This window comes from Centruroides sculpturatus, unplaced genomic scaffold (genome assembly GCF_000671375.1).
Source record: "Centruroides sculpturatus isolate CEXI.00-Female unplaced genomic scaffold, Cexi_2.0 scaffold77, whole genome shotgun sequence".
NCBI lineage: Eukaryota > Metazoa > Arthropoda > Arachnida > Scorpiones > Buthidae > Centruroides > Centruroides sculpturatus.
Window position 1 is genome coordinate 818,924 of NW_019384320.1, and position 17,588 is coordinate 836,511.

Genomic DNA, 17,588 nt, shown 5'->3' on the forward strand with positions numbered 1-17,588 from the left:
CACTTAAAAATAAAAAGTATAAAACATGTCTCTTATATTCATCTGTTACTTCCATTTTAACGAAAATAAACAACTGAAATGTTCCCAATTCTGAACAGTATTATATGAATGAGATCCAATTTAACACTTCAGTGTAAAAAGTATCACATTAGACTGGCATTTCTAACAGCAAAACAAGATTTTTCTCAAGATCATAAAATATGGGAACTTATGGACTGACCTGATAATTTCCGATTTTTCATTAATTAATACAAAGTAAATTTTTATTTTTAAAATACAAGAAATATTTATCATCAAATCTAAATAAATTTTTAAAAAATGTATTGTTGTTTAGTATCTATAACCATCTAAATGTCTGATTTGAAAAACATTTAGATGATAAAAAAAAAAGCCATTAGAAAGAATAAACTGAGCTATTTTTAATAAAATTTACAAGCAATATTGTTTTTAGATATAATAATTGATATAACAATACAACATTGCCAATATAGTGTTATAGGAAAAGCAGTCATTATCAGTATAAGAATTTATATTTTCTTATAACCATATTCTTACAATATTCATTATAATTTATACTTCATTAATCTTTAATGAATCATTCAGTTGACATAAATTTTTTCCTATTAGATGTCATATTCTCATTATAATAATAAAACAGCTAAACTTGTTCAATTAAAGATGAGTTTTCCGGGTTTAAAGACAAAGCTCATAGTTAATTATGGAAACAGGAAATTGGTTCTATTTGAAAATCGACAGACTTCACTCTTTTAAGTCTAACTATATGTTCAAGTTAAAAAAAAGTTAAATTTATATTTAAAATTTTCTGTATAAAAATATTTTCCAGTTATAATTTAACATGTCAATGATGATATAAATTATAACTAGAAAATACCTTTAAAGAATAACTTTTATATTGCATTCTTTAATATTTAATATGAATCTTATGATATTCTATGAATAATTTTTGGGATATTTCAAAATGTAGGATAATGCAACAATCTTACTAAAAGATATATTAAAATAGAATAAAACATACGATGATCAGCACAAAACCTTTCTCACTAATTTCTAACCATATTAACAGGAGTACAAACGTTTTTGGCCTTCTTAATAGGCCTTCCTCGGGTACACTGTGGAGCGTCAGTTAGAAGAAGTTTAAATGCTGCCAATGTTTACCCAGTTATCGTCTTACCAGTGACGTCATCGTCGATGATAGGTATAGACAATATCGAGGGCAAAGAATACATACTTTTGGTAAAGAAGGGAGGTTTGCAGATAGGATACTTGCTAAAGTTGGGGAAAAAATTTTTAAAATAAGCGTGCTACGTTTTTCCCCAACTTTAGCAAGTATCCTATCTACACACCGCCCTTCTTTACCAAAAGTATGTATTCTACGCCCTCGGTATCGTCTATACCTATCATTGACGATGACGTCACTGGTAAGACGATACCTGGGTAAACATTGGCAGCATTTAAACTTCTCCTAACCGACGCTCCACAGTGTACCCGAGGAAGGCCTATTAAGAAGACCGAAAACATTTGTACTCCTGTTAATATGGCTAGAAATTAGTGAGAAAGGTTTTGTGCTGATAATCTTAGAAATAGTTCTAGCTACATATGCATAGTAGTGAAAACATACGATGATAAATATATTTTTTAACAATTGGTTGACTTATAAAGTTTGTATAAAAAAATAATAATTAATAATTTAATATAATTAAACATTTTACTGTAATTTATTTACATCTGAACTAATAAGAATAAAATAAAATTCCTTCTATAATAACTATATTTGATTTGAACTATATTAGTATTTACAGTACAATAAGACCCCACTTAACGCAGGGATAGGTTCCTAGATGACAAAGTGCTAAATGAAACAGCATTAAACAAGGTCATTTTAACACAGAGTAAATAAGGAAAGGGGAAGATATGACCAAAAAATAAACAGATTTTACTTTAATTTTAAGTTATTTTTATATTAATTTGCATAATAATATATGTTAAATAACACACAAACATATGCACACAAAAATGTAACATTCATTTTTTGTGGTGAAGGTCCTGGTTCTGAAATTCTTGTTTTTGCAATAAAGTCATGAAGTTTCATTTGTCACTTTCTTTTTCTTACCTAAAGCAAGTGTTGGTCCAAAATGCCTCATCTTGCTTTTGCACTCTTTTCAAAATCTGGATTATCGCTACAATTTGATCAACAATTTCAGTTATTGTTACCAAACTTTTACTAAGGAAATCTGCAGAGAGATTCTTTGGGTTCTTTGCTTTCAGAATCACAACTTTCCAGTTCTACATGAATCCCTTGTTCTGCTAGTTCTTGAAGATCATCATTGGTTAAGGCTCTCACCAGAAACCTGTGGTAACTTCTCAATATTCTGCTTATCTGCATCTCTTAGTCTTGCTGTATCGATTAGGTTGACCAATTTAATCAACCTAACGATACAGCGATAGGCTCTTCTCATTGAGAATTCTTTGATACCTTCAGCCATAACTTCTTTCACACTTCGTTCATGCATTTACCAGTTAATTCTTGCCAAGCAAAGTCGATATTGCCTATGGCATCCATGATGTTATATTTTTTCCAAAATTGCACCAAACAAGCATAGATAAGGAAAGTACAACACTACAACGAATTGCTGATTGGTTCGTGTTTGGGATTAATTGTATTGTATATGAATCAATGAAATGCCGTGATAATTTGAATCGTTGTAAATTTTGAGCTTGTTTTTAGGCTTTGAGCAGACCACGTTATATCAAATCAATGTTAAGCGAGGTCTTAATAAATTTTGAGTAAGAAATACAGTATTATTTTTATGTACAAATATCAAACTTTGAAACTAAAACTTTGATGTAATTGATTTCATTGGATAATCTTATAAATCTAAAGATAAATAAATATCTTGTTTGTTTTTAGGATTGTTTAACCACCTCAGCCATTTGCCATCAAATTTATTGCCTTAATAAAATATTTCACAATTTTTCCTTTTGGTTTTCTTTTAATAGAATTCCCATTATAACATGCAACTCTTATCATTAGATTTTCAGACAATCAATTTTCATACATATTTTTTAATGTCACATCCAATAGTTTGGGATTGCCTATGTATAGTTTATTTTATCATTTATACATTTACAAGATGCAAAGAATGTTTTTATAACAAAATCTTTAATTTTATAGAATAGATGAGAAAAAATCTGTAATATCATATTAAATTTAAATCTCTACCATATTTTATTAAGTTATAAAATTAAAATTACATATTCTAGGGTAAACCATTTCCATTACAAGAAAGTGATCTTGGATTTGATACTGGAGGTAAATATGAAAAATTTTTTTTTCTATTGAAGTTTGTTACAAATTCAAATTTCTTGATGGTATATTCAATTTCTAGATTATGTCCTCAATCATGCAGCCAAAATTTTACGGCTGCTCTACATTAACGATCTAAGAGATTTACAAACTCGAATCAATGAAGCTTTAGTAGCTGTGCAAACTGTAACTGCAAATCCAAAAACAGATACTCGGCTTGGAAAAGTAGGAAGATAAACTTTAAAGTTGAAAATAATAAGATGATTTTGGTTTATGATGATGATTATATGAAATTAAAACTTGCTTACTCTCAAGAATATATATATAATCAGTTTGTTTATGAATTTGTCAGTATATACAATGTTTCTAAAAATTTTCTCATCAGTTGTTTTTTTTTTAATATATTAAATTATAATATACAAAAAATTAATATCATTTGAATGAATTTAAATAAGATTTATTTATGGAAAAAAATAAATATTTAAAATTGAAGAAAAAGTTTTTGTTTACGTTTATTTCATTTTATTTCAGAGTTTAATCAATACATAAACTTTAAAAGTAAATAAGATAAAAACATTTTATAGCATATGAATAATAAATTTTTTAAAATTGGAATGTGAATATTTTATTTGAGTAAATTTTCTTAGCTTTTATATACACTGCACTTTTAAAGTACATGACAGTAGAATTGTTTCAGAAATCTGAATTTGCAGTAGTGATGGTATGAACACACGTTTACATATGGATGAAGTTTTTAATATTTATCTGAAAATAAATTTATAAAAAATATTAAATTTACTTATGTATTGAAATCAAATTTAAGTAAAAGTAATAATATAATAATCTAAGACTTTTAATTTTGTTCATCCAAGTTTTAACAATTATCTGATTATCACATTTTTCATGTTTTTATTTAAAATTTGGATTTAGAGTGGACAGGCTGTAAAAATAAAATAATAAATTTGACATTTACATTCATAACGAGATGCAGTTAGAATTCCCTCCCCACACAGAACTTGGAATGATCCCTTACGTGAACACTTTAAAAGTTTTAGATTCAAATTCTGTGAATGAATTTAAGCTACTACTATATTTTTGCAGATTGACTGGCATGCTGGAAACCCTGGGGTTATTGACATGCTTGTCTCAAATTTCATACATAGCAGATGTTAATCATGTAAGTTGAGATAATTTACAGCAAGTTTCTGAAATTTGATGTTTATTTTTGCATTTTTTGGATCAAAGTACAATAAAATAAACATAACATAAAAAAAAACTTTTGGCATTCCATGAATGTTTTACATCATTAGATAGTAAAAAAAAAAAATTCAGAAATTAAACATATAATTGTAGTTTTTGATGTAAAGCCAAGTTTCACAATTTTAGAATAAAAACTGGCATCTGAGACCTTATGCAACATAACTTCATTTTTTTTTTTTTTTTTTTTTTTTGTGTGTCCTCTGGATAGGGATATGTAACCTCATAAACTGACATGCCGGTTTTTACGATATGGATATATCTGATTTCATTGTCTTCCCAGAAGCACTGACATGCTGGACAATCCACAAAAATGCAGTATAACAAATTTTATTGCAAATTAATTTGTAATAGATAATAAAATAGTTTATTTTTTTCTTAGTTAATTTATTTCAGAATGATATAAGAATAATGATTTATTTGTCTTTTATTCTAATTTTGAGAGAAAGTTATAATAATAATAATTATATTATTTTAAGACAAAAATGGAAATTCACAGTAAATTCTTTGGTTGTGAATTTTAATCTGAGTAATTTTTGGAATTTTTGTGTCTGTATAATATTTTTTGAAGTTTTGTTTTAATATTTAATTATTCTTTAACATAAAGTTTTCAGGATAAAATTTTATATAGCAATTAAAGTTTTTATCCTCTACTGGGGTAATAGTAATTTACTGATGATGATAAAATTGTTGATTTGAAACATTATTTTTTTTTGTTGATTTTTGTTTTCTTACTTTTAGCTTTTAATGAATTTTTTTCCTATTACTTAATTGAAACAGTCACAAAGTTAGTTAATAAATTGTAAAATGAAATAGAAAATATTAATTTTCTACTTCATTTTACAGTTTTGAATTAATCCATGTTAGTTAATTTCGAATGTAAATTTTTCAAATCGGATTCATGATACTTGTAGAATATTTCTTCATTTTTCAAATGTTTGATAAATGGAACAGCTTTTTACTTAAAGAAGGCCTCTAAATGCAGCCAAAAACATTTGTAGTTCAGAATAGGCATTGCTGAGATAAGTAAGAAAAATGCATATCAGTATTAACAGTCACAAATATAAATGAAATTTTAGTTTTAGTAATGAATTAGTTTTATTTCATCCATGATTATGAATTTTCTGAAGATAGTCTGATATATTTTATTCTAGAAAATTCATAAAGATTTATTAAAGATTTTAATGCCTGGTAGTGTACTGTATTGTGCCAGTGAGATAGTATACTATATAGACTTACAGCCAGAAAACTTGAAACCCAGCTGACAGAACATGCTAGAGCCATTGCCCTAAATAAGTTAGATACTGAGCTTGCGAGGTTGACATCTTGGGAGAACTAAATACTCCCTTTGGGATCATATATGATGTCTGTTTTCTCCCAGAGATATCACCATAATCTTTTTTGGGAATCCTTTATATACAGCTTGAGGATTATCAACTTTCCATTTCTAATCTAACTATGCAATTAATTTTTTGATTACTTTGAAAACTAAGTTATTACAGAATTATTTGAAATCGTACAGAAAAACAAACAGGCTACATCTTGATAATTAATCCATTTTATGAACTACGTAAATATGTGTAATTTGTATAAAGGTAGGTAGTTAATTTCAAATATTTTAAAATTTAAACCTAACATGTGTCATATAATATAACTTAAATGCTAAATTTTATTTAGATTTATTGTAGTTTAACATCCAAAATTTCAAAAATTTAATGAATATGTTCTGTAGATTATATCTGATAAAAATATATCATCAAAATAATTTTTATAATTTTTGCTTTTTGTGAAATGATACTTTGTCATTATTGACTGTGTGATTATTTTAAATATGAATGGAAGAGATTTATTTATTTTATTCAATATAATGTAACTCTTTATAACTCAAATTATATTTTTTGTATTGTATTTTTAAATTATCCAGAAAACAATGTTCTAAGGATAAATACTTCTATATATTCAGGAATTAGGATATGATAGTGATGAGTGCCCTTATTTAAACATAAAGGAAATGTGATCAACCATATTTTATCTTTTACTGTGATGTTATGCATGTAACCAAAAATCTTATAAAATGGAAAAAAATTTATTTTACTCTTTTTGGTCCTATTGGAACTTGGAGGGTTAGCTAATATTAATTTATTAAGAATATATTTTTAATGTGTGTGTCTAATTTTCTCTTCTGTTTGTAATTAATAATTTTTGTAATTTTACAACTTACTTTTACACATCATTGCAAGCTTCATCAATTTCTGAACCTTCTTGATAATCTGGACAGACACATGTTCTTCCTCCTTTACCATCTGGGAGGCAAAGATGATTACATCCTCCATTGAATGATCCACATACATTATTTACTGTTAACAAAAAAGTATCCAATAGAAATTATTTATTTATAAAATTATTAAAAATTATAAATTACTTATGATATAATTTTATTCCTACTCTGTGGACATTGATATGGAACAGAAACAATTCCATATAATTTTCCATTTCCTCCAAGAGGTATTTCTAATGGTTCAGCAGTTCCACCATTTTTATCAACTTTTTGTATAAAATTTCTATAAAAGAAAATATAAAATTACTAATATTTTCAATATCTTATATAATCTTTTATTCTTTAATGACACTGTTATTGAAACTGATGATTATTTATTTTCAAAATGTCTTCTGCATTATCCAGTTTTTAAATATAAAAATTTTGTTTATTCTTATGATAAAAGATTTGTGTAAGATATTAAATTATTATTAATCAAATTATATAGAAATTATGTAAATGAAACAAAACATATGAGCTGAATGAATAAATGCCATTGCAACTATTCATGATTGTCTCACAATCAGACAGTCATCTATCTCTTCTGGTGGCCTGTCTGGAACATCCAGAGCCTGGCCATTGGGGACTGTGGATACATGAAGGTGCCAATGTCTCAGTCAGGTTAGAATAGCCCAGATGGCAGGCAATTTGGTGAAATGATTATTCTACTTTTTTCAGCCTGATGATGCAATCTTACTCAAACTCCTTCAGCTGTGAATATTGTCTTTGGCATTCAAAGACTTCCAAACATTGACTGTATTCACAATTTTCAATAACTGTGGGTGTAAAAGTTGGGGGTGTAGGAGCAACTGCCCTCCCAGATTTGATCAGAACAATGAGGAATATCCAACCAAAGAATGAATAAAAACCAAATCAGACAGACAAAGCCAAAAGGTTAACAAATCTATTGTTAAAGGAAAAATATGATGTACAGGGCAAGCACTACTAATTTGAGGTGGAGAGCATATATTTTAAATTAAATTAATTTTTAATCATATTCTAAATTAATTTAATTGTGACAAGCAATTATTTATCGTGACACTGTTTTCTTTGTACTATCTTCCTTGGTAGCATATGAGTAGAGAAAAATTAATTTTATATTTGTTTAATGTGATAAGCATATTTCCAAAGAAAAAAAGTCTCAAATTATATTTTTATCTGGGTCTTTGTTCTGGCTTTAGTGTGTATAGTTTATATATTTATTCCTTATTAGCATATCAAAGTAATACATTTTTTTGAAATACTTACATTTCCCAATCAGTCCAGTAAATATTGTTGTTTGCAATTGTTAAGTCAAAAGGATATGCTGCTGGAGTGTATATTATACGTCGTCTATATCCATCTACATTAATACATTCAATACGACGCAAACCTATTTGTAACATTAAGCTTAAATCAGTTTATCTTTATTTAAAATTCTTAGACACTAAGCATATTTACTAACCTGCATCTGTCCAACATAAATCATCTCTTTCCAGATCAATAGTAAGCATGTTAGGAAGACCTAAATCTTCTGAAATAAAAACTTTACGTTCTGAACCATCCATATTAGAAGTTTCAATTTTTGGTTCATTTCTGTTCCAGTCTGTCCAGAATAATTTCCTGTGTGTTAAGAAATTAATTTTTAAATTTAAATATTTTACAGTTTAGTTAAATTTTAAATATATTGATATAATTATGTACCCTCTGCCTGGATGAAGAGTAATACCTCTCGGATTCACTAGGTTTTCACGTATTAATATTTTATGTTCCATTCCATCCAATTTCATCACTTCTATAGTATCCTTGACTGAATCTGTCCAGTAAGCATTTCTACTAATCCAGTCTACAGCAATGCCTTCAGGTGATTTTACTTCTACACAAAAGTTTAATGCCATATAAATATAAATATAAATATTAATAATAATGGTAAAATTGTATCAGGAAAGGAATTGTGATGCCAAATGGCCAAATCATCAGGAGCTTACAGAATAAAGTATAAACGCCTTGGAATTTTACAGCTGGATACTATCAGACGTGGATAAGTCAAGAATGTGATTAGTAATATATTAAAATATTTAGGACAAAATTGAATATTGGAATACCATCAAAGCCATCATTCCTTTAGCCATTCCTGTCAAATGATACACTGCTAGAATTATTAACTGCTGATTGTCATAACCTAGACCATAAAACAAGAAAATTCATGACCATTCACTATGCATTACATCCCCAGAGTGATATTAATAGATTGTACCTGCCTCACAGAACTGGAGACAGAGGTTTACTGCAAGTCAAACAAAGCATTGAGAAAGAAAAGCATGCAGTGGCTGATTATATTAAAGACAGCCGAGAACATTGCTGAAAGTTAAAAATCAGAACTTGTTGAAAGTACAAGAAATAAAGCATGAATACCATAATAATGTAATAAAAACAAGAACAGAAAGCTGGCAAGGAAAAGCACTTCACAGCTAATTCCTGAAGATCAAAGGGAAAGTGGATAAAAATAAAACCTGACAAGGTCTTACAACTAGAACATTGAAGAAAAGAAACTGAAGGTTTGATTCTAGCATCCAAGAACAGGCAATTATAACAAATGCAATCAAAGCCAGAGTTGAAAAATTATTAACAGATTCATATTGTTAAAAGAAGTAGCAGAAAAAGTGGAGTGCACATACTCAGTTCATGGGGAAAAAATTGCACAAACTGAATATAAACAGTGGCATAACACAGTTGCCAAAATGATTCACTGGAAATTGTAAAAATTACCATCTTCCAATAGCTAACTGGTAGGAACATGCTGCTGAAAAGAAAATGATAACGTAAAAATAGTATGGGATTTTCAAATCCAAACTGACAAAATGCTGGCACATAATATATACTAGATTTAACAGTGATTGAAAAGAAAAAGTGTGGATAACTGACATAGCAATACCTGATAACAGCAAGTTAAAGAAAAAGAACTGGAAAAGATAAAAAAAAAAATACCATGATCTAGAAATTGAACTTGAAAGATTATGGAACAAACCAGCAGTTATAGTCTCAGTGGTTGTAGATACAATGGATGCCTTGGTATGGCATCCATTGTATCTATGACCACTTTGGATGTACTTGGAGCATCTGCATGTTGAAAAGAATCTCAGCTGTCAGCCACACAAGGCTACACTGCTAGGATCTGCACATGCTATCCCATTACATTACAACATTCTAAGTTCTTGGGAAGAACCTTATATATATGTTAATCAATACCAGCTAGCAGCTATGATTTCACAATGTTGATGCATATGATATAGCATAATAATTCAATCACATTTACAGTATTTTTATTAATTCTTACCGTGGGTAAAAATAATTTCACTTTCTGAACCGTCATATTTCACTCTGCGAATGGCTTTATGAGAAATATCAGTCCAATATATATATCCTTCTTGACAATCAACATCCATTCCAACAGCAGTTTGATATGCTTCCATTAGTAATAGTTTTCCTTGGTCTTGTTTAGTTGGATTGTATGGCATTTGCAATAATGACATTCCTTGAGCAAACACTAGAAAATTACCCTCATGTCTTGGTGCCACTGAAAAATGTTTTAATTATTACGTATTAATCAGAATTTTTAAAATGGATTTGTATTTACTTATTAGATCACAATCAAATAATATTTATAATTACAATCTACAAGTATCATAGTCTACACTGAAACCTATCTCTGATTATATTTAAAAGAAATGATTTTTATGATTTTGAAATATTAAACTGTTATGTTTAAATAAAAATGTCATGTTTACCATTACAAGTGGTCCCATCTCCTGTATAACCACTTTTACATTGGCATACATATCCGGAAGTTGTATAAATGCATTCGGCATTGTAATTACATAAATATGGATTTTCGTGGCAGGTTGCAATTGGTGTACATGTAACACCATCTCCTTCATAACCTTGCAAGCACTGACAACGATAACTCTGGACATTGGGATCATACACACATTCTGCATAAACGCTACAAGTGTAAACAATATTACATGATACAACTGCAGGTTGACAAGTTAAACCATCTCCTTGATAACCAGAATTGCAATGACATCGATATTTTAAATCGACATGATCATAAATGCAACGAGCATTGATGTCACAATTATTTACAATGTTGCATGTAGCATCTGTAATAAAATTTTAAAATATTACTATTCTTATATTAAATTTTATTTTTAAATAAAAGTATATTTATAGCTTTTTAATATAATATATATTATTTAGGAGTTATAATAATATTAAATAAATATTTCATTCAATCTCTCATGTTGTTTAATTTATGAAAAATGTTTGTTGACATAATAAAATTTTAAACTTTCTATTATTACTATTTTTAATCTGTTTTTTTTTTTTTGTTTGTTTTACTTAATTTATTTTAATGAATATAAGAAATTATTAATATTCGTCTTGTTTGAATATAATTTTGAATTTGATTTAAAAGTGGGATTAGTATTAGTGACATTTTATATTAATTAATAGTTGGCTGGATGGCCTTTGTATAGATACCATCCCGCCTCCTGGATTTTAGTTTGGATTCAGAAACATCAAGTTTTTCGTGGATAGTCTGTCTTGTATATGTCAGAATCTGCCCCTCATCACTTGGCTGTTTCCATTGTAGGCCTGGCCAAAACAATAATGGACATGGAAAAAAGGTCATCTTAGTATCCAAAGGGTGGAAAGAAGAAGAAATTTTTAAAAATCATTTCATTATGAGTTAATTTTAGTAAATATCCAAAATATTTTTATGACCAACTCTTTCTATGCTATCTAGTTTGGAATTTTTTATACCTGTATATCAATTTTGCATATACAGGATAATGAATATTTCAAAAAATTCTATATGATATTTAATTGTTGAATTATTTTTTTATCAAATTCTGTTGTAATAGAAATAAATGTTTACATGATATATTATAAATTGTGTATGTCCCATGTTTTGGTAAAAGATCAAAAATTGAAAAATTGCAAAAACCAGTAAAAAAACATTAACAAGTTTTTTTTAAAGAAAATTGTTTATTTTTAAGTAAAAATTGCAATTTTGTAAAAATCACCCCCATTTACAATCTCAGTTTTGGGTCTAGTAAAAAAGTATAAAGTTTGTGTCAAAATAAACAAAGGTGAAAAGTTATTAACAGAAGATGAGGCTTTTTATAATGGAGGATTTGAAAGAATATATAAAAATAGCCTTCATTTACATATAAATTTTATTGTTCCATTTTGGGGTCCACTAAATAAATGATGATATAGAAATCTACATAGAAATAAACCCACATATTTTATGCTCAGTTATCAGCAAACTGCATGATATATGCTTTTTTAGAATTCTCACAATCTTTCATACCTCTGTATACTAATTTTAACTCTTGTATTTAAATGTTTTAACTTCTATCTGCTCAATTTTTTATTAAATCTGTGTGGAAGAAAAATTGAGTCATTCCACTCAGAATCCACTAAAACAACTAAGATCTTATTGACATGTTTAGTTGTTAACTGCTTAACTTCACATACAAGATATTCATAATTAACATCAAGTTTATTTAGTTTTCTCGTTGGAATAGTTTGAAGTGTACCAATCATATTTAGCTTTTTCAAAGTGTCCATGCATATAAGAATAACTTTATAATGACCTAATGCTAAAATGTGAATTCCATTTTCTTATATATATATATCTTATCATGCCGATATGAAAGAGCTATCTTCTTTACTTGCACCGAATATATTTCATGCTTAGTACTTCTAATTCTAATAAATCGATTATTAGAGAAATAAGTTGGTGTCATTTAAATTTGCCAATTGGTGAACAATTCGGGTTTTCGAACCAAATTATACATTTGATTGTAGAAGAAAAGTTCATGGTTTAATATTTAAAAGACCTGCAAATCAAAGATCTGAAGGATAAATAATGAAGTTCCAAATTATCTATACAGTACTAATATTATAAAGAGGTAATGTTTGCAAGTTTGGATGTAGCTGGTAATCTCTGAAACTACTCATCCGATTTCGAAAATTTTTTCACCAATATTTAGAATGGAACTTCAGGGTGGACATAGGCTGTATATTATTCCGGTAAACATTCATATAAATTAAAAGATATCATCTAGGTTAAGGCTTTTATGTCCAACAGATGGCACTATGAGTACGACACCCTAAGTTTGCTTTTCTGTGAAAATGAACTAAAGCGGATCATCTTCTATCTATCTATATAAATAATAATGTAATGTTCATTTGTTCCTACCAATTTTTTTGAAATTTTGACACAACGCTGCATTTGAATACGCACATGTTTTTATATAATATACATGTAGAAATTCCCTCCACTGAAGGGAGACAGTTAGGATTAAGGCTTAACATAAAGAACTCTGCTTCTATTTATACTATTTTAGATCCGGGTTTTTGCGTTTTTGATTGTGTTTCAAGAGAATGTACACTAAGAAGAAACTTTTCTAAAAATTTTCCGCTCCACGGGGGAAGTGTTATACATTTATAATAGATACATTTTGAGCCACAACAACGCATGGCGGGGTCTGCTAGTATTGAATATTTATATAAGTTATTTGGTTATAACTAAACATAGTAATAAGATCTTAGTTGTTTTAATCGATTCTAAATGAAACGACTCAAATTTTTCTTCCACACAGATTTAATAAAAATATAACATGTATTTTATTTAATGTTTTAACCTCTATATAAGAATTTAAATTAGTATACAGAGGTATGAAAGATTGTGAGAATTCTAATAAAGCACATATCATGGAGTTTGTTAATAATTGGGCATAGAACATGTGGGTTTATTTTTACGTTGATTTCTATATCATAATTTATTTAGCGGACCTCAAAATGGAGTAGTAAAATTTATATGTAAATGAGGGCTATTTTTATATATTCTTTCAAATCCTCTATTATATAAAGCTTCATTTTCCATTAATAACTTTTCACCTTTGTTTATTTTGACATGACCTTTACACTATTTTTTAACTGGACCCAATATGGAGATTGCAGTTTTTACTTAAAAATAGACTATTTTCTTTTTTAAAAATACTAATTTTGTTGTTATTTCTTTTACTGATTTTTGTGATTTTTTTTGATTTTTGTTCATTTACCAAAACATGGGGCAAAACTTTCATTTATACACTACTATCATGTAAATACAGTAGAATCTTGTTTTAATGTATTGCTCAGGTAGTCAAAAATTATCCATTGTTCTGAGAATACATTATATTGTGAACAACAGATTTCCCATATATTCAGGAAAATCTGTTGTTTGATAAAATTTTCATGTTTAATCTCCTACATATAATGCTAGTACTTAAAATTATTCAATCTCTCAAGATCTCTCTCCTTTAGGCTACAGAAACACATATGTTACAAGATCGCATAGCTCATTAGCATTTCACTCGACTTCACAATTTGTTAAAAAGTTCCTCTATCTTGGTTTGTTTTGATACCACTTTTCTGCTTATTAAATACAACAATTATTTGATATTAATGCCATGTACAATCTGTTCGTTTATGGTGAAACTCGTAAGAAAGGTCTTCGTGACTTGGAAAGACTCGATAGCCTTGCTAAATTTTGGCACTATATTTCGACCAGTGGCGGCTCCTCAATCATGTCAGCTTACTGACTCTGTGTGTACAATTCTTCAGTTGTATTGTATGTATCCCAGATATAACAAGTGCATCATCAAATTCTACAAATTCCCAGAAACACCCAAATATTAACTAAACATAGAAAAAAATGCAAAGTTTACAATGGATGGAGCTAGAAAAATCCATTATTCTGAGTTACAGATCTGCTAAAAGGAGATAAAATTATATTTATTTGGTGGGACCTGGAGAAATTTATTTAGAGAAATTCGTTGTTCTGCGATCTGTTAAAACAAAATTCTACTGTTTGTTTGTTTCTTGGTGATGATTGAATTACTTTATATTAATATTGTTTATACTTAATATTACAGCATATATATACTGTATATATATTTATTTATTTTGTTTTTTTTTCATTATAATACTCTTAATACCTTTAATAAAATATTAAAATTTAATTTAAACGATACAAATCATACAAGCATTATATAAACAATATACAATAGAGTCGAATCATCGATTATAATCATGGATATTGTAATCAGATTTCAGTTATAGTTATCATCATTAGATACTTAGGCATTTTTAAGCAGTTTTTTTCTCTATCAAGTTCAGCATGTGCTAATTAAGCAGAATTGTTATCAGTCTTAACCAATATTTTAAATTCTGAATAAATATTAAACAGAAAATGAACATGAACCTCAAATTCAGTGCATTTTCTATTTGGTATTCCTACTGTCTAGTTCTGAGATCAGAGATTTGAATGGGTATTGTTTTAATTTTATTTGCTTGCAGTATAGAAGTTTAAATTACTGGAATTTCTTCAATTATTTGCTGGTTTGAGTTACTAGTAATTAATAAATTTTCAAATTTCTAACTACTTCAGCAAAGGAGGAGTTAAAAAGCATGTGAATGTTTTCAAAGAAAAATATTTGATAATTTCAAATATAAATCTTTTAATTAATAATCAATAATTAAAATTTTATGCTATTAGCTTGTAAATAAATAATAATATTATTCTCTCAATTAAAACAAAAAAAAACTTGTCATTATGATATAATATCCAAATAATTTAAGATGATTTGGTATATACTTTTTTGAAGAATTATTTTTAAAACTAATTTTAATTTTTAAAAACTAAATGATGATAATTAATTACCAGTTGCTGGTGAACAGGTTTTTCCATTTCCAACATATCCATTATTACATACACATCTGTAATGTTCTGATTGAGTGTCATAGATACATTGAGCATTTTTGTCACAATTTTCTACTGTATTACATTCATCTGAAAAAAATTTCAATGGTTATTATAATTTATCACAAGATTCATGTATATGAGCTTTTAATTTGTAAAATATCATAACAATTCCTCCTATGTGTCAGTAGATTTTTGCTTAATAATAGTCATAATAGATTTTTTAGCATGAACTTCCATACAAATGGAAGCCTATGTATAAAATTAAATTAAAAGACTGCTAACTCAATAACTCAAAAACCAGCAAAAAGAACTCACTTTAACTCAGAAAATGTTTTCTTTCATCTTGAATGACATTTTTTAACATATGGATTCCAATTTCAAATGTTAAAGTCTGCAAGATGTCCATTTAAGATGGAAGAAAATGTTTGCTGAGTTAAAGTGAGTTCTTTTTACTGGTTTTTGGGTTAATAGTCTTGTTGAAGTTAACCAGTATTTAGTAGTCATCATTTGCAACATGAAAACATACAGTAGATAACAAATAACATTTTTTTGGTGTTTGTTAATTTTATAAAACTTCATATATTTACATGAGAAATACATTTGCATGAAGAAGATGGGATGAGGATAAGAATAAACCCTAGATCACTTTTGTAATAAATACCTATTCTTAAATAAAAGATAACACACTAAGACAAAGACATTTCAATGAACTCTATTGTACTTTAGTGTATATGAATTGCTGGAAAAATGGCTAATATATTTAATTAGAACTTTTATAAAACAAGCTATCATTGACTGTAATAATTTTTATGTTCATGCTAAAGTTTAGTCTTTTAATATAATTAAATTTGTTTGCACGTAGAAGGCATTCTTAGATGATTTTAATATAATTATTTTATAACAAATTATAGGAGTTATTTGTTACTCAAAAACAGTTAATTCTATGACATTTACAAAATGATTACCTATAGCTCTGCAAGTAAGACCATCACCATCATATCCATTTTTACATTGACATACATATTTCTGAAGATATGAATCATATACACATACAGCATGTACTGAACAAACGTTAACAACGTCACAACTGACTTCATCTGAAATGTAAATAAGAATTTTCAAAAATCACAATTTGAAATTCTGTATTAAATTATTAATTGAACAAGTTAAAGGAAAATATTTTTTTATAAATTTTTTATGATAAATTTTAAATTTAATAGTTTGCTATTAAGTATATATTAGGTGAAAATTTTCAAGTAACAACTAACCAGTAGCCAGATGGATAAAATTATTGAACATCAGATAACACCTGACCAATGGGCTGACCAAATGGCATTTTCTGAATTTTCATCACAAATTAACACACAAATAAGGACACATCAAGAAAACTCCACAAAGGAAGCCCATTTATCAGGTGCAAATGTAGGACCAGCTACTAGTGTTTAAGTGGTTTTATCCACTTGGCCACTGGTGGATTTCTTATATCAATGAATAAAATATAAATTTATCTGTAAAATATAACTTTAAGATAAAATTTAAAAACTTCAATCAAATTTTATTAATAAAATAGTCTAATAATAATATATATTAGTATTAGAACTAAAGCCTTTTTAGGCATAAAAATGTGAAGTGTTTTGTTTAAAATGTTAATACCGTTGTCCCTCTATAGTCTGACGTTTTTTAATCCGACATGCTCAGTAGTCCGACGCACCTCCCGTCAAGGTACCCGTCCCCGTTACGTGTCTGCTTGCACAGAAGCATGTCGCGATGTGAATCTCCCCATCCAATTCTTACTCGATGACACACATTTTGTGTGTTTTATGTGAGCAGTTCTGTTCGAACAGTTGGAGTAGAGAATATTGTAAGTTACTGCTAGCAAAACAATGCGA

At 27.9% G+C, this 17,588-nt stretch overlaps 2 protein-coding genes across 2 annotated transcripts in view; one reads left to right on the plus strand and one right to left on the minus strand.

Annotated features, from left to right (window-relative positions):
- LOC111625300 (UPF0568 protein C14orf166 homolog) overlaps positions 1–3,578 on the plus strand; it is a 19,371-nt gene extending 15,793 nt beyond the window's left edge. Inside the window, 3 exon segments of the mRNA XM_023368426.1 lie at positions 2,363–2,374; positions 3,283–3,331; positions 3,408–3,578. Of these exon segments, the coding sequence (XP_023224194.1) occupies positions 2,363–2,374; positions 3,283–3,331; positions 3,408–3,562 (216 nt within the window). The 3' untranslated portion in view covers positions 3,563–3,578.
- A 344-nt stretch (positions 3,579–3,922) lies between these two features.
- The window catches only part of LOC111624966 (nidogen-1-like), a 47,652-nt gene continuing 33,986 nt past the window's right edge, over positions 3,923–17,588 (minus strand). The window contains exons 18-27 of the mRNA XM_023367967.1: positions 16,665–16,796; positions 15,658–15,786; positions 10,667–11,041; positions 10,216–10,455; positions 8,583–8,754; positions 8,344–8,501; positions 8,148–8,271; positions 7,028–7,143; positions 6,804–6,939; positions 3,923–4,090 (exon numbers count right to left, since the gene is read on the minus strand). Of these exons, the coding sequence (XP_023223735.1) occupies positions 6,806–6,939; positions 7,028–7,143; positions 8,148–8,271; positions 8,344–8,501; positions 8,583–8,754; positions 10,216–10,455; positions 10,667–11,041; positions 15,658–15,786; positions 16,665–16,796 (1,580 nt within the window). The 3' untranslated portion in view covers positions 3,923–4,090; positions 6,804–6,805. The remainder of the gene's footprint in view (positions 4,091–6,803; positions 6,940–7,027; positions 7,144–8,147; positions 8,272–8,343; positions 8,502–8,582; positions 8,755–10,215; positions 10,456–10,666; positions 11,042–15,657; positions 15,787–16,664; positions 16,797–17,588) is intronic.